This window comes from Mastomys coucha, unplaced genomic scaffold (genome assembly GCF_008632895.1).
Source record: "Mastomys coucha isolate ucsf_1 unplaced genomic scaffold, UCSF_Mcou_1 pScaffold6, whole genome shotgun sequence".
NCBI lineage: Eukaryota > Metazoa > Chordata > Mammalia > Rodentia > Muridae > Mastomys > Mastomys coucha.
The window spans coordinates 112746783-112773017 of NW_022196912.1; the positions used below are offsets into that span (position 1 = coordinate 112746783).

The 26235-nt window shown below is 40.2% G+C and overlaps 1 protein-coding gene and 1 pseudogene across 2 annotated transcripts in view; both read left to right on the plus strand.

The window, feature by feature from the left end:
• The first annotated feature begins 992 nt into the window (after window positions 1–992).
• The window catches only part of Zc3h14 (zinc finger CCCH-type containing 14), a 39337-nt gene continuing 14094 nt past the window's right edge, over window positions 993–26235 (plus strand). The window contains exons 1-9 of the mRNA XM_031355296.1: window positions 993–1188; window positions 1502–1544; window positions 7641–7755; window positions 10883–10923; window positions 11993–12188; window positions 12910–13339; window positions 13767–13927; window positions 14355–14455; window positions 17965–18120. Of these exons, the coding sequence (XP_031211156.1) occupies window positions 1153–1188; window positions 1502–1544; window positions 7641–7755; window positions 10883–10923; window positions 11993–12188; window positions 12910–13339; window positions 13767–13927; window positions 14355–14455; window positions 17965–18120 (1279 nt within the window). The 5' untranslated portion in view covers window positions 993–1152. The remainder of the gene's footprint in view (window positions 1189–1501; window positions 1545–7640; window positions 7756–10882; window positions 10924–11992; window positions 12189–12909; window positions 13340–13766; window positions 13928–14354; window positions 14456–17964; window positions 18121–26235) is intronic.
• LOC116079599 lies at window positions 23372–24868 on the plus strand (annotated as a pseudogene). Its single transcript, XR_004114060.1, has one exon. The product of XR_004114060.1 is annotated as a UAP56-interacting factor pseudogene (transcript).

Sequence of the window (26235 nt, forward strand, 5' to 3'; positions counted from 1 at the left end):
GAGAGAACTGTTGTTGGGTCTTCAGGGACAAGTGTGCCAGGCACCTGGCTGAGAGATGTATGGCACCTGGCTGCCATCATGGCCTGAGAAATCCCAATACCCAGGTCCTGTAGGAAGCTGCAATCCCAGCTGAGACAGAGAGCTGTAGCCCCAACTTCTAGGCCCAAGGAGCTCTAATACATTCAGGGTTGACACCCAACATCCGAGGCCTGAGCATCAACTCTAACACTAGAGGGCCCCACTTCACAGTCACACTGGCAACAGTACAGGGTGTTGTAACACTAGAGGGTGACACTTGCCACTCTTGTTACCTGCAGCTGGCAGCCCTCAGGAGGCAGAGGCAGGAGGATCACTGGGTTCAAGGCCAGCATGGTTTTCAGAGCAAGTTCCAGAACAGCCAGGACTACACAGAGAAACCCTGTCTTGAAAAACAAAACAAAACAAAACAAAATCCCTCTAGAATTAAAGTAAGGTCATGCTGCGTGGGTTCTGAATATTGCCCCCCCCACCTCACCAAGTATAATGATGGTACATCTTCTAGAAAATAATCTCTTCTTTGTCATTTGATAGTATCTATATCTCTCTCTATATAATAGAAGAACATATTAATAATATAATAAAACATCACATAATATTAATATATTATTATATATTGATTAATTATTATTATTATTATTATTAATATTGATAATATAATAATATATATCAATCCCATAGTGATACTTGAGGTTTGATTTGACCTCAGATCAAGGCCCATGATGTTTGAGCTACACATGACTTCATCCTGATTACCTGTAGACTAAAATTTGCAAATGAGAAACCATGAAAAGGATGAAGATAGGCTCCCCAGGTCTAGAAAGAGAAAGGTGAAACCAGGTAACCTGTAGGCCATTGTCCTCAGCGCGACCACCAGTGGTCGCTAGAGCACAGGTTCCGGACCCCGCCCCCTGCCCGGGACATGCTCGCGCATGCGTATGCGCAGACGCATGCGCGCTGCCTCCTACTTGCACGGGGGCGCCAGCAGGGGCGGGGACGCGCACGGCGGAGGCGGAGCGGCGGCGTCGGGGGGCAGGCTGCAGGGTGGCAGCCCGCGGCGGGCTCCAGGTGACCGAAGCGCCGCGCAGTGCTGACCCGGCCGCCTGCCGCCGAGCCATGGAAATCGGCACCGAGATCAGCCGCAAGATCCGGGTGAGGCCCGCGTTGGCGGGCGCTGAGCATGGCGGGCAGGTGGTTGCTAGGAGTAACGGGGCGGGTGGGCCCGGCCTGCTTGCCGCGTCTCCTCCGCGCGGGCCGCCTCTGACGGAGCGCAGGCGCGCTGCTCGGCTCGGGGGACGCCGGCGGGCCCGGGAGAGCCACCGGGGCGGCGGCTGCGGAAAACACGGCGCGGGGGTCGGGCGTCCCCTCCCCCACCTCCCGGTTGCGCGGAGCCGCTCTTCCACTGTCGCGGTTTTCACGGGCACCTTTGCTGTTTTTTTTTTTTTTCTTCCTCTCTCTCCCTCAGAGTGCCATTAAGGGGAAATTACAAGAATTGGGAGCTTACGTGGGTAAGTCGATTCTCATCATTCGCCTCTGTATAATGTAGGGCTTGTATAATGTAGCTGACTGGATGTGTCTGAGTGACTCTGCCCAAAGCCCTATGAGTGGTCTACCACGAAACCCCCAGTTTCCTCTACCCTCGCTTCATTGAGCCATCTATAGCAGCACCCCGAGTTCCTTTCCCCCGCCCCCCCCATCTCCTGTCTAAGATGTTATTTTGAAATAGTCTCGCTTTTCCCTCTTCTGCTGAAGCTGTCGTTCTTTCACCCGTGTTTGTCCGAATCTTGTTCTGTTTTTTCCTGGTGTTACTTCATCATGACTTTTAATTTGAGCTCTCATTATGGATATGAACGTTAGATGCTTCTGGCATTTGCCACGGAGGAGCTGGTTCAGTAAGTTTTATGTTTTAGTTTTTTGGTTTTTTTTTCATGTTCTTCCTACTTGAACCTGACAGTGGTGAATTCATTTACCTCCCCCCACACCCCATGAGTGTTTACTCTGGCTAGGCATTGTTTAGCTGTTACACATATAAAATAAAAATTGCCATTAAAATGTAAACGATAATATCCCAGTTGTCCAAATAGAAACAGAGGCTTTGGGTAGTTGAATAGGGTTGTGGGAGAAGCCAGTCTGACTCCACTGATGGTGGCTTCAGATGTAAATCGTGGGTACCTTAAGATAGTAACTCAGGGTCTGAGACCTTTCCTGACCTCTGGAGTCAAATTTGTTTTCATAATAGTTAGAAAACTTGACAGTTACACTATGTTTACACTTGGATTATATGAAAGCAGTGAGTTTAAAAGGTAGTCCCACCAGATTTTTACTAGAACTCTTGGTCAAATTATGGAAGTTTTTTTAAAAAGAAGTTCCACCTAGAATGCTATCAATAAGGCAGATAAAATAAGGTTTTTAAAAGTGGCTTCTCAGCTGGGAGGTGGTGGCCCCCTGCCTTTAGTCAAAGCCAGCCTACAATCTACAGAGTGAGTTTCAGAATAGTCAGGGCTACGAAGTGAAACCCTATCTCAAAAAACAAAATAAAAACCTATACTTTCTAGTATTTTGATTGTGAGAGCAGAGAAGTACTTATGAAGCAGGAGTACACTGAGCTGATATGATTGTCTTAAGAGAATGACATTAGTGATTGCAAAGTAAGGTAGCTGCTATGAAGTGTCAACCTGACATAGGCTGTTGTCATTTGGAAAAAGGGACTTCAGTTGAGTAAATGCCACTACTAGATTGACCTATGGGAGTGTTTGATATGGCCGGGGGCGGGGGGAGCAGTTTACTGTACATGGCACCCTGGTTTGGTGTATCTCGGTGCTTTAAGGAAGTAGGCAGAGTAGGCCAGTAAGCAGCCCTCCTCCATGGTCTCTGCATTCCTTCCTGCCTCCAGGTTTCTGCCTTGAGTTCCTGACCTAATCTCCCTAGGTGATGAAGCGTATGCTGTAAGATGAAATAAACCCTTTCCTCACCAACTACCTTTTGGTCACAGTGTTTTATCACAGTAGTAGAAAACATTTTACATTTTAAGAAGTGATAAACTGGTTTTGTGCACTTGTAGGCCTGAAAAGAGCCAATAGTTTTTTTTTTTAAAAGATTTATTTATTTATTATTATATGTAAGTACACTGTAGCTATCTTCAGACACACCAGAAGAGGGCATCTGATCCCATTACAGATGGTTGTGAGCCACCATGTGGTTGCTGGGAATTGAACTCAGGACCTCTGGAAGGGTAGTCAGTGCTCTTAACCACTGAGCCATCTCTCCAGCCCCGAGCCAATATTTATTGCCAGTGACAAGTTGAACTTACAAATGAAAATTAAAACTTTGAAAGTTTGGGTTTACCTCTGTGAACTTGAGAGCTTCCCAGAACTAAGAGACTTTGTGGTGAAATTGTGGAGGCACTAACAGTGTGACTTCATGTAATGAAATGTATTAGTATGTCCTTGGTTCACCAGTGAGCTAGCACTTTCTAAGTAATGTAATGTGCCACTACACATTACACTATGCAAAGGGGAAAGCAATAAAGGCTGTATAGTTGGATTTTCTTGTAACAGTAAAGTTAGTTGGTGTTATGTTAGATTCCATATTGCTAATAAATTGCTGCTTGAGTTCCAGTGTAGTCTCATAGGATATCTACAAGGGCTAGGAAGGCTGTTAAAATACTCACGGGATGTATTTATGGGACTAGGCTTTCTTTATATTCATCAATATTAAACAGCTTTATCACAGATTAAATGCAAAAAAATTTAATTTCATTTGTTTTCTAGACACAATACAAAAGAGATTTATGGAAGTAGAAAGCAAGGCCATCCTCAGAACTGTATTTTTTGTTTGTCTGGGAACCTTTAGCTTCTAGAAAAACCATTAAGTAATTGGGCTGTTAACCTGCAATCTGTTCATTTATGATTAAATCCTTTAAAGATTCTCCATTTTGAATTCATATGGTAAATATTAGTAACCACTCTGAAGGAGCCTGAGGCTGAACAAGCTAGGAATTACTAGTTTGTACATGACAGTTGGTAGGTGGATTTCAGGTTCTTTCAGGATTGATAAAAGACTCCTCATGGATATGAAAAATGGAGGTAAACCTGAATTTTCTTAGTTTTAATTGTTTTTTCTTTAATACTTAGTGGGTGCCAGCTATGAGAGACCCACTGCACATGTATAACTGTTAGTTGATAGCCAGTGTGAGGTCCAGGTGTGTCATTGAGATACATTCAGTTCTGTCACTGAATTTCAGAAATTCCAAAAAAAACTTTTTAGTTTTTAAAACATTCCCTTATCGTTGTGTTTCTGAAAATACTGCTGGGGTGGGTGGCCATATTACTACTCTTTATAAATCAATGGAATGTGGAGAGAACTACATTAGTGGCTGTCAGCAGATTGATGATTGGGAGCTCAGGTTTGGGGTCCTTGGTGCGTCTGTTAAACTTTATGAAAAATACTTAAGAATGGATGAGAGCCAGACCCTCTGTGGAGTGCCAACTAGTCTTCACATTTGATCAGCTTCTTCCTTTCTGCTGCTTTTCAGACTCTTCTATGGCCCCGCCTTTTCTCCTTCCTATTTTTTTAAACCTAGGACCCATGTAAACTGTTAGCACCATTACACTCCCAAATTGGAAATTCCTTAAGATAACAGTTTCGGGCTGGCGAGATGGCTCAGCAGGTAAGAGCACTGACTGCTCTTCCGAAGGTCCTGAGTTCGGATCCCAGCAACCACATGGTGGCTCACAACCACCCATAATGAGATCTGACACCTACTTCTGGTGCGTCTGAAGACAGCTGCAGCAAATTAGGACGGAGTGACCGGGGCTGGCAGAGGTCCTGAGTTCAATTCCCAGCAGCCACACACATGATGGCTCACGGCCACCTGTACAGCTACAGTGTACTCATACACATAAAATGAATAAAATAAATCTTTAAAAAAAAAAAAAAGGGCTGGTGAGATGGCTCAGTGGGTAAGAGCACCGACTGCTCTTCCGAAGGTCATGAGTTCAAATCCCAGCAACCACATTGTGGCTCACAACCACCCATAATGAAATCTGACGCCCTCTTCTGGTGGTCTGAAGACAGCTACAGTGTACTCATAATAATAAATAAATCTTTAGAAAAAAAAAAAAACAGTTTCATGTTGGGTTCTAGTGGAAACGTTATCCTTCCACCCTTTGAAGTAAAGTAAAGTCTTTTTCTTATGTTTGCAGTTTGCAGATGTATATATTTCACTGTCCAGAACAAGATGACTTTTGTTTTCAGGATTTTACTCTTTAAGTTGGGGTCTCATGCCGTGCTGCTCAAGCTGGCTTGCTACTCATTATATAGCTTGTGCCAGCCTTAAACTGATCCTCCTGTTTCAGTCTCCTGGGTGCTGGGGTTACAGTCACACCCTGCTAGTAGTCACAGTTTCTCATATTTCTTTATACTCAAAAAGAATCCCAGAGCTCTAGAAGGTTATGCAAACAATTCCTCAATAAATATTTGAGTATTTTTCAAAGTGGGGTACAAAGAAGAACCCCCTTCCTTTAAAGCCAGCACTAAGGAAAGTCTCAGCTGTGCTCAGGTGGCTGTGACAGTGTAGTTTTCATTCACGTGCTTGAGGTGAGAGCTTCTCTGAACCTTCCCAGTGGTTACTGTTGTCTTCTCTCCTCAGTATGCTAGTTTGAATGTATTTCATCCATCTCTCTGGACTCAGGAAGAATATTTTATGACCACATGCTAATTTTGCATTAGATTCTCTAATTTTCATTGTATTGTCTACTGAGAAGACAACTTGTGAATTATAAAGCTTTGCTGAGAAATGATTGATAGTTTATATTGCACATATTTGAAGTATGTTTATATATAAGTATATTTGACATGTCCTGATGTGTATCCTCCCAAAACCATCACCAGTCAGTTTGATAAATCTACTGGACTTGGTATAGCTCATGGAGACTGCCTAACTAATATTTTGCACAAAGATCCCTAGCTGAATCCCCAGCTGCTTGAATCACTAGCATCTCTTTAAAAAAAAAAATGACTGAACATGCTTATTCAAACTCTCCCCTCCCTAAATTTACAGTAGTGACTCTAGCTTTGTAACCTGTTCTTATGCTTTTCCTTGTCCCCATTCAATACCAGGACAACCACTGCTCTTATAAAACTTTATAAATACAAATTGATATAGTGACAGAAACCATTTCACTGGTATTGTGAAAGAAAAATACCTGTCTCCCCAAGTATCCTAGCAGTCTTATCTGTTTACTTGAGTTATTGGTGTTGGATCATAGTTAGTATGACATATAAATAAGGATTAGCTTATTTTTTATAAGTACAATGAAAGCTTTTTTGAAACTTTAGCAAAACAAAGATTGGCCACTTGTTACTTACATTTTCTCACTTACTGCATGCTTCCTTGAAATACTGCATTCTCTTTTTGTCCAGCTTCTATATTAGAGTTTGGAGTCTTTTCCTTTCTTTTTTAAAAATGATTTTTTAACTTTTATTTTATGTGCATTGGTGTTTTGCCTGCATATATGTCTATGTAAGGGTATTGGATCCCCTGGAACTGGAGCTATAGACAGTTGTGAGCTGCCGTATGTGTGTTAGGAGTTCAATCCAGGTCCTCTGGAAGAACAGCCAGTGCTCTTAAACAGTTGAGCCGTCTTTCCAGCCTAGATTTTTTTTTTTTTCCCTTGAAACTAGTTTCTGGCATATGAACTTTTCTGTGTAGAAATTATGAGTATTTTATTATTAAGGAAATTTTAATAAAGACATGTTTGAAGCTGGGTGTGGAGTTGTATGTCAGTAATCTCAGTATTTGGGAGGGCATAGGGAGGAGAATCATGAGTTGTAAGATAATATCCCCATAGGATGGAGGTGCGAGTGCACACACATGCACACACACACCCCTACTTTTCTCAAAAAGGAATTTGATTTCCTCATAACTTCGCTTCCTTATTAAAGTGTTTTTGGGCTTTCAACCTGCAGCCATTGTGGAGGGTTGCCACTGTCAGGGTGAGTCAAGTTGAGTGGAGGGTTGCCACTGTCAGGGTGAGTCAAGTTGAGTTGCCATTAACTTTTTCCCTCCTTTGGTACAAATAAGTGAACTCTTGGCATTATACCTGCTGTAGAGTTTTGTGTAGTTTTAGTGTATGTGATGTTGCTAGAAGTTTATAACATGGAGTAATTAAAATCTTCTACCTTTACTGAGTAGAAGAATATTTATTCTCTAGTGTCATGAATACTGTTTTGAACAGAAAACTAAACAGTGCAATTATTGGGGAGATACACACACACCTATCTTCTAGAAGTGTCCGAAGTTGATGAACATTAAAAAGATTTCTTTCAAAAACCAGTATATTTTCCCAATTGATTCCATGACCCAGGATGCCTAGTTGTATGCCTAGATATGTGTTAGTTTTTTCCAATTCCTGGCCTTCTAAAAATGGAAGTACTCGTGGGGTGAAGGGGAAAATGGTAGCTGAGCTTTCTTGTCTAGCCTCTGTTAGAGTGAGGTATGAATTATCAAGGCTACTTCTCTGTTTTCGAGCACATTGATTTTTGAGCAAAAACAAATATTGAGGAAACATTTAAAAGCTTGGTATACTTTTCCTTTTAAATAGATGAAGAACTTCCTGATTACATTATGGTGATGGTGGCCAACAAGAAAAGTCAGGACCAAATGACAGAGGACCTGTCCCTGTTTCTAGGGAACAACACAATTCGATTCACCGTATGGTATGTTTCTGAATATCTGTGCCTCCAAGCAAAGTCAGAGTTGGTATTCTGTCTAGAAAGAGGAGCTCGGCAGTCTGTGAGGCTCTTTGTGGAGAGGCTGGCTGTGAGCTGTAAAGCATAGCCTCTGGAGGCTTCTGTCTGTAAATGGGACTTGTTTGTTTGTTTGTTTTGTTTTTCGAGACAGGGTTTCTCTGTGTAGCCCTGGCTGTCCTGGAACTCACTCTGTAGACCAGGCTGGCCTTGAACTCAGAAATCCACCTGCTCTGCCTCCCAAGTGCTGGGATTAAAGGTGTGCGCCACCACTGCCCAGCTGTAAATGGGGCTTGTAAATCGCTTGCATATGTAATTGTGAGGGTAACCTAGCTGAAACATGCCAGAGTGCATGCAGATATGTCTGCACCATGGGAGCCCTTGATGTATGTTAGCCATTTTTGTATCTATCACCTTCTGCAGTTCATCGTCGCCACTACCTCCACGCATAGCAAGCACGACCGCTTACAGTGAACATCACATTTTGAGCTAGGCTGGCTTTTGCCTTTATGGGGAAGAATTTTTTTTTTCCATTTTGTTTTTGGTTTTATTTTAAGCTGTTTTTCTTTTCCTGGCACACGTATGTCCCCATTTGACGTCACTTTCACAGTTTGGAATTTGAGCAACTTGATTTTTTTCATATAAATGACTCATGCTTTGGACTATGCTTTATCAAACCACATGTGCCCTTTGATGAAAATAAGCATAAGATTGAGTTTAAGAAGGCCAGCTTCGGTTGTCAGGCTTAAGCAGAGAGAGAAAGGTGAAGGATAATGATATGGCTGACAAAGATAGGCATACTGTGTCATCACAGACACTCATCAGAGGGCCCACAGACTAAAGACCCATTAGTTACAGTGAAAGCTGATGGAGCGAAGCTGAGTGAACACTTAGCCTGCTTAGTTTGACTCGGAGGCACTGATGGAGGTAGTGCCTGCTCACATCTTGACTCCTAAGGAAAGTCCTCAGAGTCTCTTTGGCAACTACATGTGATGATACTACTTTGAAAATCTGTGCAGAATTTTCTGCTTTATATTACTCAGTTTTGGAGACATTATTAAGAGTATAATGATCCTTACATGGTTAACACACTGCTTCATTGGGGATACATACCCTACTTAATATAGTTTGCTCTAAAATACTCATGGTGTTTTTGACTGAGGATATTATACAATGATTGTGAACACTTTTTTTTTTTTAAGTAGTCAGTTTTGTTTCATAAGCATTGTTGTGACCTGGCCTTCAGATCACTTTGGGTTTGCAGTCCAGCTAATCTAAACCAGAAGACTGACCTGGTAGGTTCTTTTTTAGATGACTTAATGGACTGTAGAAGACAGATTTCTTAAGCCAGTATACCATTTACGGAATCTGAATTTAAAATCAAAATGAGTTTCTCATCTTGCTACAAATGCAGTTTCACATGTGCTGTGGCAAGGAATCATTTCTTCACTTTGACCAATGTTCACTAGTATTAAACAGACTATCCTGATTTTTAATTACTTTTCTGTTGGTATATGTATGTGTTTGTGTATGTAGATACACAAGATGTGCGTGCACGTGTGTGTGTGTGTATTTATATATGTAGGCCTGAATTTGACATTGGTGTCTTGCTGGATCATGCATGTTTGTTGAGACAGGGTCTCTCACTGAACTCAGAGCTTACCAGTTACTTTTAGTCTATCTAGACAGCTTGTCCCAAGGTCCTGTCTGCCTTATAAATGCTGATATTACAGGTGGCTTCCAACACCCAGCTTTTTCCTGGGACTAGGAATCAACTCTATTAGTCACATCTGACCCAAGTGTGTAAAGTTGTGTGTTGTCATGTGTCTGTCATCCTCCGTCCTTCCCCTCTTCCCCCAGCCTAGCCCTGTTCTGATGAGTTTTGGAGTTTTGTTTTTATAACTTTACCCTGCTTTTTTTTTTTTTTTTGAAACCCTGAAATAATTGTGTCCATGAGGAAACTGACATGTGAATGGAGCCTAAATGAAACAATAGGAAACTCTGGTGTTTGTAAGGGTATTTTGGAAGGTTGGCTGTGCAAAATTGTCTTGTACTAAGAAGGTTTATGTTAAAGCAAAGTTGTAGTCTGTTTGCTTAATTTTGAAAGTAAGAGTTATAGTAAAATTGGTTAGCATATTTTAAAATTCTTTTATTAACTTTATTTATCTTTCATAATTACATTGTCCAAGAAGCCAAGTAAATAGTTAAAATAAATATTAACTGCTAGGTTAGGGTTTGTAGATCATAGGTAGACTATGTGCTTAGCATGTATACATATTCCTTAGTTCAACCCTATAAGAGAGGTCAAGGGAGGAAGGCAGGGAAAGAGAGAGAACACACATACACACACACACACAGGTAAGACAGCTGTGATAAGCAGTGATATATGTTTGAGATACTTTTCTTGTTTTCCTGTAAGCTGTTTTGATCTTTAGTTCCTAAGAAGCAAGGTGTTTTTTTGTTTTGTTTTTTTTTGTTGTTTGTAAATCAAGACTTGTCAGGTGATGTTTTTGTCTTCTTTTTTCTTTGGTTCTGGTTCTGGGGATTGAACCCAGGGCCTTGGGTGTGTTCTTTATAACATTCTGTTTTGGATATGCTGACACAGTGTATTCCTAGCTACCTGAGAGGCTGAGGTAAGAGGTTCACAAATTCAAGTCCAACTAGGCAACTTAGACCCTGTCTCAAAAAGTAACAGGAGAGCTGTGGGTGTGTATCAGTAACATTAGAGTGCTTGCAGGTATACATGTGGCTATAGGTTCAATTTCCAGTACTTTAACGGCTGTGCTGCTAAGGTGTCTTCCCTACTTTGGGGGTGGGTGGGGTGTGGGGGGGGTGCTGCCGCTTCCTCCTTCCTCTTCCTCCTCCAAAGGGTAAATGTTAAAAAAGTTTTTTTTGTTTTTTTTTGTTTTTTTTTTAATTCTTTGGTATTTATGTAAGGCCTTCTAAAGAAAAAATAATGTGTGATTGGAAAGTTTGGTTTAGTATCATTAAATGTCTTTAAAAGAACTAATCTGTATGTAATGTCATCAGATTTAGAGTGGTGATTGAAATAAGTTTTTGTTAAGGAAGGCTTTGTTTTGTTTTTTGCTTTTTTTAGGCTCCATGGTGTCTTAGATAAACTTCGCTCTGTTACAACTGGTAAGATATGTAAAATTGACAGCCTTTTGAAATTTCTGCTTGTTATCCTTTATAAAGTCATTTATTTATTTATTTATTTAGTATATATAAGTACACTGTATAGCTGTCTTCAGACACACCAGAAGAGGGCATCAGATCTCATTACAGATGATTGTGAGCCAGCATGTGGTTGCTGAGATTTGAACTCATGACCTCTGGAAGAGCAGTCAGTGCTCTTAACCACTGAGCCATCTCTCCAGCCCCCTGTAAAGTCATTTATTTATGCTGCTGTTGGAAGAGCATCAGCAACTTTAAAGAGTTAGTGGCTCATTTTAAACTGAAAAAACAATAAACTCACTGTGATTTGATAATAATGAGCAAGACAGTGCCATATGTATCTGAAGGAAGTAATCATAAATCTGTACAGGCTTTAACCTTAATGATACCTCACTGCTTTATAATTGAAAGTTATCTAAAGGCCTGGTGATAATAAACCAGATAAACGATTATGATGTGTAAGAATACCATCCAGCTACTAAAAGCAGTGTGAGCTGAGATGAGAGCACACATGACAAGTACTATTTAAAACATAAGTGCGAATATTCTTGTGGTGGTGATGATGGCAATGATGATGATTGTAGAGGGAGGTCTTATTTAAAAGTTCCATGCCCATACTCTCAGGTGCCTTTCAACCCCTAGTGCTTAAAATCTACTTTAAAATCTCATAGTAAACTCCAGCTCTGCTTTTAAACTATCGTATTTGAGGAACTAGAGATGTAATTTAATTGATAGAGTGCTTGCCTAGCATAGAAGAAGCCCCAGCTTTAGTCCCTACCACTGAAGAAAGTGGTACCCAGAATCAGAAGTTCAAGGTCATCCTTTTTAGTATATCCAGTCAGCCTGAGCTTCATGAGACTAGTTTTTGCTTTTTTATTTTAAAACAAACTTTTAAGTAATTAAAAGAAAATATTTTCTGTATTAAATGTACTGCTTTTGAATTGGTGGTGAGGGGAAGGAGGGATAAGGAAAAGATTACCAGGATCATGTGGGGTTTTTTGTTTGTTTGTTTGTTTGTTTGTTTGTTTTTCAGAGCCCTCTAGTCTAAAGTCTCCTGATACCAGCATCTTTGATAGTAACGTGCCTTCAAACAAGAGCAGTTTTAGTCGGGGAGATGAGAGAAGGCACGAAGCTGCTGTCCCTCCCCTTGCCGTTTCTAGCTCTAGACCTGAAAAAAGGGAATCAAGGGTTTCTACAAGTTCACAGGAACAGAAATCCACTAATGTCAGGTAAAAGTCCAGTATCCACTACAGCCAGATGGGACTGATGTTACACTTATGTTAATTATTATGTCTGTTCCTGTTTTCAGCAATTTTTGGAAATAGTGAAGTAATTGTGGATTAGTTATTCCTTGTCATTTGTTGTTACTATAAAATACGTGATATGAGCAAGTTTTTGAATAAACTAATGGTGACCAGAATATGAATTTTTTTATTTTATATTTGGTAAATAAAAATTTAAAGTATGAGGGCTGGATGTGGTGGTATAAACCTTTAAAGTTTTTTCATTTGATAGTCTGGATGTTTTGTGTCTGTGCCCCATGTGTTTCTAGCACCCATGGAGTTCTTCAGAGGGCTTTGGAGCCTCTGGAATTAGAGTTATACTAGCTATTAGTTTCCATGTGGATGCTGGGAATGAATCCTGGATTATTTGGAAGAGTAGCCAGTTCTTAGAATCACTGAGCCCTCTAGCCCTAGTACAAGCCTTTAATCTCAGTACTTGGGAGGTAGAGTCAGGAGGATGTATTTCAAGCCAGCTGGAACTACATAGTGAGACCCTGTCTCCAAAAGTAAAATAAAATAAAATAAAGAATGACTATAATTTGAAAGTAGTGACTATTTGAAAAGTCTCCATACTTCCTTATTAAAAAATTTTTGAATAAACATTCTTTGAAGATTATCAGATAATGCTTTAATTTTGGTATAATGCTGTGTTTTTCTTCATTTATAGACATTCATATGATGATGGAGCTTCCACCCGGCTAATGTCAACAGTGAAACCTCTGAGGGAGCCAGCACCCTCTGAAGATGTGATTGATATCAAGCCAGAACCAGATGATCTCATTGATGAAGACCTCAATTTTGTGCAGGAGAATCCCTTATCTCAGAAAAAACCTACAGTGACACTTGCATACGGTTCTTCTCGCCCTTCTATTGAAATTTATCGACCACCTGCAAGTAGAAATGCAGACACTGGTACTCACTTAAACAGGCTGCAACTTCATCAGCAGCAAAGCAGTGCTCACACTGCCAAGCAGCTGGATGTACAGAGCAGCCAGGCATATGAAGCAGGACGGTTGTGTGAACCAGAAGTGCTTAGCAGCATAGAAGACACGTATAGCCCCTTCTTTCGAAACAACTTGGATAAAATGAGTGTTGAGGTTTGTATAGATGTCTATAGATTCTGGCTTGTTAGGCTAGAGATTGGTAGTTGTGTATTCCAAAATATGACTTACGTAACTAAACACACTGTGTGTTTCTTTTAAATAGTGTCCTCTCTTGGACTGGCTCTCTGAAGGGGTTTTTATGTCAGTTAGCTTTTCTTTTTGGTATCTATGTAGATGTGCCTGTTTTAGCTTTAAGCAACCACATAACTCTCTTTTAATAGTTTCTCTAACAGTGCTGTGTGTAACTGTTATAAAATAAATTTAAAGTTCTTTTGAGTTAGTTATTTGAGGAGACATTTTCATTTTTTTATAAGAAAGTCAGTCCTTTTAGTTCTTAAGATGGTCTTAAAGTGAAAACAAATATTTTTGTGGTAGAACTTCATTTTTAATGCAAGGTAAGCTTAAATTTATCTCATTGTAGGACGAAAACTTTCGGAAGAGAAAGTTACCTGTGGTAAGTTCAGTTGTTAAAGTAAAAAGATTTAGTCATGATGGAGAAGAGGAGGAAGAAGATGAAGATTATGGGACCCGGATAGGAAGCTTGTCCAGCAGCGTGTCAGTCCCAGCAAAGCCTGAGAGGAGGTATGTGACATAGCTGTGAATTAATCTTAAACTGCTTGATGCAGCTGCAGGCTTTTTGTCTAATTGTCTATTTGACAGTGCTGAGGGAGAAATCTGGGGGCTGTGCATGCTAATGGTGGACAAGTGCTCAGGTCCTAAGCTGTCCAACAGCGTCACCTGGGTTTGGGCAGAGACATACTAACGGAAGAGGGCTTGCTTACAATTGGAGAGAATTGCAGAGACTACTAGAAATGAATGAGGGGGAAAATGTTAACACAGAGTCATCTTTGAAAAAGCTGTAGGGTTCCAATCTAATTGACATGTTCTATAAAAACTACAACTGCTATGTGTAAAACAGGCTATATAGTAACAGCATAATAGATGGTTAACATGTAAAGAACTGAAATTTAAAACATTATAAAAATACCTTTTCTTAAAACTCTTTTAGACCTTCTCTTCCGCCTTCTAAACAAGCTAACAAGAATCTAATTTTGAAGGCTATCTCTGAAGCTCAAGAGTCTGTAACAAAAACAACTAACTATTCTGCAGGTAATTTCAATGTAGTATGTTTGTACTGCTTAGAGATTGCTTCTTTAAGTTGAGCATGATTGTCTTTTGTTTGTTTTTGTTTTGTTTTGTTTTTTGTTTGTTTTTTCGAGACAGGGTTTCTCTGTGTAGCCCTGGCTATCCTGGAACTCACTCTGTAGACCAGGCTGGTCTCGAACTCAGAAGTCAGCCTGCCTCTGCCTCCCAAGTGCTGGGATTAAAGTCATGTGCCACCACTGTCTGGTGAGCATGCTTGTCTTAATGTATAAAGTAAAGATTCCTGTTAGATACCAAAAGCAGAATCAAATTCTTCTAGAAGCATGGTTTTAAAGGATTTCACCAGTTTGACAAACTGTCACAGGAGTTCTTTGAGCATAGTAAACTCTCACATGCATATACTTGATAAAATCCACAAATTATAAAGAGAATTTTGAAAAAAGTGAGACTTTAATATTAATACCATTTAATTCAACATTATATATGTACTTATGTATAAAAGGAACAAAATCGGATAATAATAGTTCCTAAGTGTAGTTACTTTTTTGCTGTGCTGACAGATTGGCCTTATGCATGCTTGGAAGGTCCTGTTCCATTGAACCACATCCCCGGGCCCAAGAAAGTCATTTATTTAAAACTACTATATGAATACACCAGTCTGTTTGCCTTTGGTGAAACCTGGTAATAGAATGCCAGGCAGAGAACTGTTATGCTCTTACCCTAATTAAAATAGAAGCTCTAAAATCATTTGATGTCAAATATTGAGGTGTCAAGTTTTTATAACAAAATTTTCTTATAGAATATTCATTCTAAACTGCAAATGGTGAGTGTTTTATGTTGCTACTACATTCTGTGCACCTTTTCATCTGCTGGAGCCAGTATGAAATTTTGTGGTACTAAGCAGGTAGAAATTACCAACTCTGAAATTATCTTCAAGTTTTTACTATAAATTTGGTGGATGTCCTCACAGGATTCTTCTCCTTGCCCTTGGTCACATGTCACCATTTCTTGAATTGAAGTAAACAATTTTGCTACTTAGCTACCTTCTCATCTCTCATTTACCCTTGAATAGCCGACATTCAATAGATCTTGGCATATAGAATAAAGATGGTCAGGTAAAAGCCTTCATTCACTGCTCTAACAGTTCACTTACACTCGCTCTTCTGATACAGCAGTGATAGTACTTAGAATAAGAATTTTAAAGGATTTCCATGACCTTGAAATACTTTGCTTTTTTAATTTTATGTTTATGAGTTTTTTGCTTGCATGGAGGGCAGAAAAGAGCATTGGATCCCCTGGAATTGGAGTTACTGATGGTTGTGAGCCACAATGTGGATGCTGGGAATAGAACCCTAGTCCTCTGGAAGAACAGCTGTTCTTCCCACTGAGAAATCATTTCAGGTACTCATAGATTTATAAAGGATATCTTTATTGGTTCTGGCTAATGCACAAAAGGGAACCAACCTTGAACAGGAAGATTTACCTGTGTTATAGCTATGCCTTAGGCTCTATGTTCTATTTATGCTCTTTTTAAATCACTTTGAACAGTTTAGAGACAGGATGCTACAAGTCTGGCTATTTGGACAAATGGGAGATTTATTCAGCAAAAATATTGTCACAGTTGCTTAACTACATCAGTGTTGTGTATGTGCCCCATTTTCTCATAGTCATTATTGAGGATTATTCTGCCCTGTGGCAGAATTAAGTTTCCTGGGAAGAGAACCCGGACTTGATTGCAGACTGGGACTTAAAAAATGAAAGCTCTTACCCAGTGCTTTTCCTGTTAGAGCTGTCTATAGAAACCTGTTCTTTTCCTCTTTGCTGTGGACTTGGTTCTACTAGTAGGTGGTAAATCAGGAATGTATCCTTTTGTGGTGGAACGAAGCTTAATTGGCAGCATATTAGTGAACAGATCCCTGGACTGGGAGTTGGGGCTTGTTTTGTTTTGTTTGAAACATATTTTTATTTTGTAGCACTGGCTGTCTTGGAGCTCACTTTGTAGACTAGGCTAGCTTCAAACTCCAAGAGGTCATCTTCCTGTGTCTGCCTCCCAATTGCTGAGATTAAAGGTGTGCACCCCCACACCCCCACTCTTAGTGAAAAAAATTGTAGAATCCTAAATTTTAATTACGTTAGAGCTATATAAACCTGTTCTTTCTACAGATTCTAACAACTTTAGTTAACTAGTAATACTATAAGTCTGGGTTATATTAGTGGCAGCATTCCTTGAATAAATTCTTTGTGTAACATTTCCCAAGCAAGTTTAGTAGACTCTCTATAACATCAGTTTATTGCTCCCAGTTTTTCCTAGGTCACAGCCAGTGGTCTTAACAACTGTCTCCCAACTATTTCACAAGTAGAGTATTGGGCTGGAGAGATGGCTCAACAGTTAAGGAAGAGCACTGGGTTCAGTCCCAGGTCACAGGGATCTAACACATTCTTCTGACCTCCACAGGTGCTAGGCATACACATGGTACACATACATGCATGTGAGCAAAACACATAATTCTAAAAAGAAGTCTTAAAAAGTAGTTGGAGATTCCCATATTTCAAGATAACATTGAACCTGGTTCTATATGCATGTAATCCTAGCATTTGGGAAATAGAGGCAAGAGAATAAGATCATTTTGAAATTAGTAATAAATTTGAGTAGTTAATTTTCTACACAAAAGAATTTTTTAAAATTAGCATTTGAAGAACTCATTCTTTTTTTTTGTTTGTTTTTTTGAGACAGGGTTTCTCTGTGTAGCCCTGGCTGTCCTGGAACTCACTCTGTAGACCAGGCTGGCCTCGAACTCAGAAATCTGCCTGCCTCTGCCTCCCAAGTACTGGGATTAAGGGTGTGCACCACCACTGCTTGGCTAAACTCATTCTTTGCCTATTTAAATTAGAATTTGAATCACTGTGAAACGATGGATCACTGCATCTGGTTATTATACATGATACACACACACACTTTCGTTCTTCTTCCCCCCTCCCCCCCACTCCATTTTGCGTGTGTGTGCTTTTGTTGGTTTGGTTTGGTTTTTCTGGATTTTTTTTCTTTTCTTTTTTTTTTTTCTGGTTTTTTCGAGACAGGGTTTCTCTGTGTAGCCCTGGCTGTCCGGGAACTCACTCTGTAGACTAGGCTGGCCTCGAACTCAGAAATCCACCTGCTTCTGCCTCCCAAGTGCTGGGATTAGAGGTGTGCGCCACCACTGCCTGGCCTTGTTTTGGGTTTTGGAAACAGGCTCTCACAATGTATTCCAGTCTGGTCCAAACTTAGTGCAGTCCTACTGCATTAACCTCCTCCGAGTACTGAGATTCCAGCTGTAGATACTGCTTACACACAAATAAGCAAAAAAGCGGAGTGTCTTTCTTGGGAATATTATAAGAAAAACTGTAGTTCATTTGCTTTGAATACCTTAACTGTCCTGAACCCAAGGATGGAATTTGTATTTAACAGGAGATATTAACCATGGAGTTATGAAGTTGTAACCATGGGTATATTTTCTTTTCTTTGCTTTTATGTAAAGTTCCACAGAAACAGACACTTCCAGTTGCTCCCAGAACTAGAACTTCTCAAGAAGAATTGCTAGCAGAAATGGTCCAGGGGCAAAACAGGGCCCCCAGAATAAGTCCCCCTGTTAAAGAAGAGGAAGCAAAAGGAGATAATACAGAAAAATTTCAAGGTAAGAGTTAACCATTTCACTCTTAGAGTTTACCCATGGGATACTAAATATTTTCAGTTTTAATTTTATTTTAAGTTTTAATGGATAATAGTTATACTATAAAGAAAGTGATGAATGACGTCCTCAAAGAATGAGTTATATGAGTAATTGTAGCCGCCATGTGGATGCTTAGACTTGCTCTAGTTTAAGCAACACATGCTTTTAACCGCTGAGCCATCTCACCCCGCCTCCAGGGCTTTTAGAAAACATTTTCCTCTTTTTTTTTCATAGCTTTTGTTTACTTGTTTTCTTCTCTTAGGTTGTCTACTTATTACAATGTCTCACTCTTCCCCAAGCTGATCTTGCTAGGGTGAGGGTTTTCCTCCCTCTAAAAAAGTTTTAATTTGTTTGTTTGTTTCCTATACTATTAGTTTCTAAAATTTCACCATGACAGGCCTAAACGCTAATCAGTCATCAGTCATGTTAGTCATTTTGGGGATGGTGTGTGTGTGTGTGTGTGTGTGTGTGTGTGTGTGTGTGTGTGTGTTGTGTGCGTGTAATTTATTCAAAAATCTACTGTTCTGTAGGGGGGGAAATACTTTTTGAAAATTTTACTCTTCTCATTTTTATTATCTGTCAAGTGGTTTTGTTTTATTTGGATCTTGGTTTGGAAACAAACGTTCCCAATCTCACATTGGAGTTGAAGTAGTTGTGTAGCCTGGCTGAGCTTGAGTCTGGCTCTTGTTATACTTTTTATTCACTCTGAGTGCTGAGACCACAGGTGGGCATCACCAAGCCCAGCTCTCAGGTTTGTACTTGTTTTGTTTTACACCTTAACAGGTGTCCTTGATCTGTGATTTTGTTGCTCTAAATAAAGCCATTGTAAGTTGTAAAGTGGCATTAAGTTGAAAATACATTTAAATACCTTCTCTGCCTTCATAGCTTAGCTGCATCTTGCACCATAGAGTATCAGTGTTGACTCTGATCATTTGGCTGATGATCACTGTATTGTTTTATTGTATTTAATCGCCATTTTTCCTTTAACTTTTCCAAGATCGAACTCCCAACTTTGGCCTTTTTTACTCTTCTTTTAAATAGCCCATTGATTATAATTTGTGCTGCCTATATACTAATAGATGTTGGATTGTTTGTCATTAATAATAGATATGATTGCCCTACCAATGACTCTTAAACCATTAACCTGTGAGTAGTTCTTCAGTTATGAGTCTGGGCTTGTGAACTACTCCCTGTTGTTTCAGGAATGGTAATTGTATTAATCTTGTGCAGCTATCCTGACATGTCCAGGAAACAGTTTTGTCCTGGTCCCTGTCTTTAGAATCTGGAGAATTCACCATTATTTCTTACCTCTGCAACTACCCTTCTAGTCTAAACTACTACCAGTCTAAGCCACTTCCCTAGATTATTGGGACAATGGCTTCTCATTCTCTTTACATTTTTTAAATATTAAAATTAGATAATTTCTTACTCTTTTGAGGATAAATCTGACTCCTCCCTCAGAACCCCCTGGTGGTTCCTATCACCCTCTCAGAAACCATCAGTGTCTCCCCTGGTCTCAGTATCTACCTCCTTGTCACTCCCCTCTGGTACTCTGTTCCACCTAGACCCTTGAGTGTCATGTGTCTCTTTTCTACTTCTACATCTTCATTCTTATCTCCGCCTCTCCCCCCGATTCTTTTTCTCCATCAGATATATGAAAACTGAACCATTATTACATTTGAAGCCTGTTCTCAGGAAGGTCATTTGAGGCTTTTTGTGTGATTTCTGCAGCCAGTATTTGTCTGTATATTTTCTACTTTTCTGGGTTTTTTTTGTTTTTTGTTTTGGTTTGGTTTTTGAGACAGGGTTTTTCTGTATAGCCCTGGCTGTCCTGGAACTCACTCTGTAGACCATGCTGGCCTCAAACTCAGAAATCCACCTGCCTCTGCCTCCCAAGTGCTGGGTTTAAAGGCGTGCGCTACCACCGCCTGGCTATTTTCTACTTTTCTAGGGTTGTTGAAACCTTCCCTTTTCTGACTCTTTCTTTCACCCCATCCTTAAATATTGATCATATTTTAAGCGTACAATATCTGTGGTCATTTCAGACTATGTACACTTGGGTAGATGTGTCACATATAAATGATATTATACATAGTATTAACACATAGTTATCTTAAGCATGATAGAATAGAGATTTAAATATTACTAATTTAGCTGAAGTTTTGATTTTTTTGATACTTCATTGAATAATTTGCAAACCAGTGCTACATCTTAAGATTTATTCAGTTTTGTATGCTTTTTAAAAAATGAGCTCTCCAAAAGGAAAAACTACAAGTGCATATACAGATGTTCTTAAATTTGTGATAGGGTTATATTCCACGAAACCCATGTCTTTTGTTTTTGTTTTTGTTTTCCTGAGACTGATCCACTATATAGCTCTGACTGTCCTGGAACTCACTATGTAGACCATTTCTGACCTCAAGTTCTCAGAGATAACATCTGCTTCTGCCTCTGTCTCTGCGTCCCCAGTGCTGGAATTAAAGGTGTGTACCACTATGCCTAGTTAAACCCATGTCTTTTGAAAATTTTAATCATAAATTCCACCTAGATGTCAGGCATGGTGGTGCATACTTGTAATACCAGATACATAAGAGGCTAAAGTAGGAGAAGTGCAAATTTAGGGCTTGCATGGGCCATGGGCCATTTAAGATTATCTCAGAATAGAAAGTGAAAATACTGGGGTTACATCTCAGTGGTAGAGTACTTCAGGAGGTCCTAGGATCAGTCCCACATACACAAAACAAAAACAGCCTAGCTTGTAACCTGCTTAGATAACGTAACATTGTTCAGTTTTAGTTAGACAAAATTACCTGACACAGGGTTCTTCTCAGTATAACTTAGGGTAACATACAGGACTGAGCCTGCTTTGAGGGTCAGATGCCTTCATATCTGTGTTGATGTTGCAGCTTCTCAAATAACAAGAGATTATTTTATACTTGTCACTAGCCTAAGAATATGTTAATAGTCACAGCACATTGTATCATGAGTGTATCATTTTCACACCATGTAAAGTTGAGCGATCTGAAGCCATTAAAAGTCATAAGGTGGGTGCTCCTGTACTTGATGTGCATCCTGCAGGACAGGAAGCATTGGGGAAGATTATTAGTAAAGAGGAGTATTAGGTTTTGAGGAAAGGAAAATCATACCCACCCATTTTCCCCACACCCCTGCTTGAAGGTAATTATCGAAACATTTTTATATTAGTGTAGTTTATAGACAGTTTCATATCTACAAACATTTGATGTTTGAAGTAGTATTCTGTGTGCATAATGTATATGTATATAAAACAGTAATTAAACTGCATGGAGTTCTGTAACTGCTCCATTTAACAGGTCATAGATACAAACACAGTAACGTAGTGATTATGAAGTTGTTAGGGTGTTAAACCCAAGCCTTGCCCCTTACTGGCTGATAAAGACCTTTCTTTGCCCTAATTTCCTGATCTGTAAATAGGTATAACAGTAGTCTTACCTACCTCAACATTATTTTTTTTTTTTTTTTTTGAGACAGGGTTTCTCTTTGTAGCCCTGGCTGTCCTGGAACTCACTCTGTAGACCAGGCTGGCCTCAAACTCAGAAATCCACCTGCCTCTGCCTTCCAAGTGCTGGGATTAAAGGCGTGTGCCACCACCACCCGGCTTCAACATTATTCTAAAGGATATGTTAAAATATTCAAGTTTCTCTGCTGCTGGATCTTTCCATGGAACTCTGGATGGTCTTCGTAGTTTCGCATATAAAGTTGGTACCACAAGCAATGCAAGGGTCATCTGCTACACTGTTGAGTCCCTTGTTCTGTTAGACCAGTGTTCTCTTGTCTTTTGGGTAGTTTGCTGCGCTGTGGTGAACCAACTGGTTTGCAGACAGTGCTTAATTGAGGATATGCTATTCTTAACCCTGATTCTGGATTCATGTTTGCTATGTGATCTTAAATTATATTTAAATTCAAAGCCTTGTGAGGTGTTTGTTTTGTTTTGTTGTTTGTTTTTGGTCTGTTGTCTTTCTATTTTTATTTTTATTTTTTTTATTAGATATTTTCTTTTCAAATGATATCCCCTTTCCTGGTTTCCCCTCCCCCTGCTCACCAACCCACTCTCTCCCATTTTCTGGCCCTGGCATTCCCCTACTCTCCTGCTCCTTGGGTCCTTTCTCCAACTCCTTCATTGGGGACCCTGTGCTCAGTCCAATGGATGGCTGTGATCCTCTACTTCTGTATTAGTCAGGCACTGGCAGAGCCTCTCAGGAGACAGCTATATCAGGCTCCTGTCAGCCAGCACTGGCATTCACATTAGTGTCTGAGTTTGATGATTGAATATGCTAAGGATTGCCAGGTGTATACTTTCTCCTGTTTGAATTAAGATTTAAGGAGTTAGATTAATTTATAGGTAAATGATAGGGACATTCATAAAGATACACACACACACACTGCTTTTTTTTTCTTTGTGGGAGGTCAAAGGAAAAGGTTTGGGGTTCTTTTGGTTTGGTTTGTTGTAGTTGTTTTTGTTTGTTTGGTTGGTTTGTTGTTTTTTTCAAGACAGGGTTTCTCTGTGTAGCCCTGGCTGTCCTGGAACTTACTCTGTAGACCAGGCTGGCCTTGAACTCAGAAATCCACCTGCCTCTGCCTCCCAAGCGCAGGAATTAAAGGCGTGCGCAGCCACCGCCTGGCCCATTGTTGTTGTTGACAGGGTTTCTCTGTGTAGCCCTGGCTGTCCTGGAACCCTCTCTATAGACCAGGCTGGCCTTGAACTCAAGAGATCCACTTGCCTCTGCCTCCCAAGTGCTGGAATGAAAGGCATGTCCTATTACCACTTGACTCTTTTGTTTCTATAATTATGATCTGTACCAATTTGACTAGCAAACCAAAGGCTATAATTTATTTGTTCTCATTGTTTTATTAGACAAGGCTGCCCATATCTCCAGCTGGTCTTGAATTCATTTGGTAGTCTAAGGTGACTTGAACTCCTTGCTCCTTCTTCCAAGTGCTGTTATTACAGACATCTGTCTCCATGCCCAGCAAAAGCTGTCATTTTTTTTTTTTTAAGTAACATGGGCTGGAGAGATGGCTCAGTCGTTAAGAGCACCGACTACTCTTCCGAAGGTCCTGAGTTCAAATCCCAGCAACCATATGGTGGCTCACAGCCATCTGTAAGGAGAGATCTGACTTCCTCTTCTAGAGAGTCTGAAGACAGCTACATTGTGTACATATAATAAATAAAATCTTTAAAAAAAAAAACTTCTGGGCTGTGGAGCTAGATCAATATTCACCTATAATCTTAGGACTGAGAAATAGAGATAGGAGGATCCCAGGGGGCTCACTAGCCTTTTAGTCTGCTGAATCAGTAAGCTCAGGGTTCACTGAGAGATGGTGTCTGAAATGTTCCCAGATTTCCTAATCACCAACCTTTCCTAATCCACCCAATTTTGGGGTGTCTTTAAAAATATTCCCCCCCCCCCCTCTCCTTCCCCGCCTGGGGCCCGGGGTGGGAGGGTGAGGACACTGCCAGCGCGCGTGCGCGCACTCAGTCTTGCAGCTAGTCTGCGTGCGTGTGTAGGAGGCGGCAGGCCTGCAACTCCAGCCTTCCTGGCTGACTGCTCCTATGCCGCAACCCCAGTCATGAACCGGGTTTGGCACCCGGTTGGTGGGAGCCGCTGCCGAAAGCACGAAGCAATGAGAACCTCGACAAAATCAGTATGTCCCCGGATGATATTATCAAACTGAATAGAAAGGAAGGAAAGAAGCAAAATTTTCCAAGACTAAATAGGAGGCTCCAGCAAAGTGGTACCCGGCAATTCAGGATGAGAGTACGGTGGGGAATCCAGCAGAATTCTGGTTTTGGTAAAACTAGAGTTTTGCCTGGAAAAAGACGTCCTTATGGGGTTATCACTGGCCTCACAGCCAGGAAAGCAACTGGTATTCGGAAAGGAATAAGTCCTATGAATCGTCCACCTCTAAGTGACAAGAATATAGAACGATGTTTTCCAGCATTAAAAAGGAAGACAAGCCTTCTGAGACAAAATGAAGTGCAAAGGAAACAAGTTCTCAAGAGACCTAATCAGTTAAACAGAAAAAATAACATTCCAGCTAATTTTACCAGGAGTGGAAATAAACTAAGTCATCAGAAAGACACTCGTCGGGCAACCTTTCTTTTCTGAAGAGGCCTGAAGGTTCAAACCCAGTTGCACACAGAACAGCTGCTAGATGATGCGGTAGCAAAGAGAACGCGTCAATGGCGTACTTCTACCACAAATGGAGGAATTTTGACTGTGTCTATTGACAATCCTGGAGCTGTACAGTGTCCAGTGCCCTCATTCTTGACAAAAAGAGAACAGTCTGATGTTAAGAAAGTTCCTAAAGGCGTCCCTCTACAGTTTGACATAAGTGATGTGGGAAAACAGACAGGGATGGCTTTGAATGAGCGATTTGGGATACTGAAAGAGCAAAGAGCCAGCCTCACATTCAGCAAAGGAGGAAGCCGCTTTGTGACTGTGGGATAGATCCATGTCCAAGGAACTTTTAAGTGTTGACTGTTTGAAAAGTTGATTTGCTTGAAGAATTCATTGGAGAAGTTCAAGAAACTTTACTTCAGAATATTCACAAGCCTAAATAACTTTATTTTTGAAGGTTGTTTTGTTTTGTTTTAATGTATAAATAGTGCCCTGAAAGAATAGCAGGGAATATGCCTATCTGTTCTTAAAGATTTCATGGTTGGCCCATACAAAGCGATTCTCTGTTGACTTCTTTGATTCCTCCAGAAGCAGAAGGAAGACGGATAGACTTTGATTATTTTTATGAGCGTGGGATTTAGGATCTCATTGCTTTTATCCAGTTTTTAGGCTTTGCCATGGTAAATCTTAAACTTGAGAAATAAGAGTACACCTCTGTGTTGTCAATTACCCTTCATGTGTTGGTGTGACAAGGACAACTGCCTTTCTGACATTACTGGTGTTTTTTAAACTAGGAGAATTTTGGTTTTGACTTTCGAGGCTTATGGAAATATATGGAACTTGGTTCATTTTTCATTTATTGTTAGAAAAAAAAATATTTTTTTTCCAAGACAAGTTTGTGCTGTCCCAAATATTCTTAGATTTGTGGTTCTCTACTAGAGCCTGGTCAGCTTATCAGGGGCTATAGTCTTAGAGAAAACCAACTCTTCGTTTTCCAGTAGCTAAGAGTTCCCAGATTGTGTGCCTCATTTCCTTTCCATGTTGGGGTTTGTTCTGGCTTGGGTTTAGTATCTCACACACTGTAGGAATGTAATTGGTTACTCCTGTGTTCATCCACTGTTGTCCCGATAAGTGCCTCTTGCTGCCACTGGTTATTATTGTCATTCCCAGACCTCATATCCTCTGGTAGCTTACATGCTACCTTCCAGCACTATGAAAGCCACAGTAAGGACAAAACTTTCAGTTCTGAACCAGCTTGATTTTATCGTGTCCTATGACTCAATGTGATGTCTTTAGCAGTAGAGTCTTACCATCAAGTTCTAGATGGTAACTAAGGGCATTGGCAATGACCTATAATGTAATATGGTGGTGGTTGTGGTGGTGGTGGTGGTCGTGGTTGTGGTGGTGGTGGTGGTGGTGGTGGTGGTGGTGTGTCTTTGGGAAGCATTAGTCAATAACTCCAAAAGAAGTAACTCATTTCTGGCACTGAGTTTTTTATTTGTTAGTCTTTGTTGTTGAATAAGGGCATTGTTGCCTAACATATTCTGTATGTTTAGAAACATCTGTGGTAGATTTTCATGTGTCTTTTTTTGAAAAGGTCTTTAGTGTCATTTTTCTCTCCCATACTTACTCTACCTTAAAATCTGCTCCTTTACCCCACAGTAACCCTTTCTGTTCCATTATTTCCTTTTAACCCTTTGTACTAGTGCATTCTATATCTCTCTTCCCTTTAAAGTTCTTCTATATGACTTCTTAGTAATTTCCTGACCTCTATGGGTATTCCAAATGAAACACACATACCTAATGATTCAAAGCTAATGTCCAGAGATGACAGAAAATGTGACATTTGTCTTTCTAGATTTGGGACACCTAAGAAGGATTCCAGCTCAGAGAAATTTTTCATGTAAATCATTTTGAA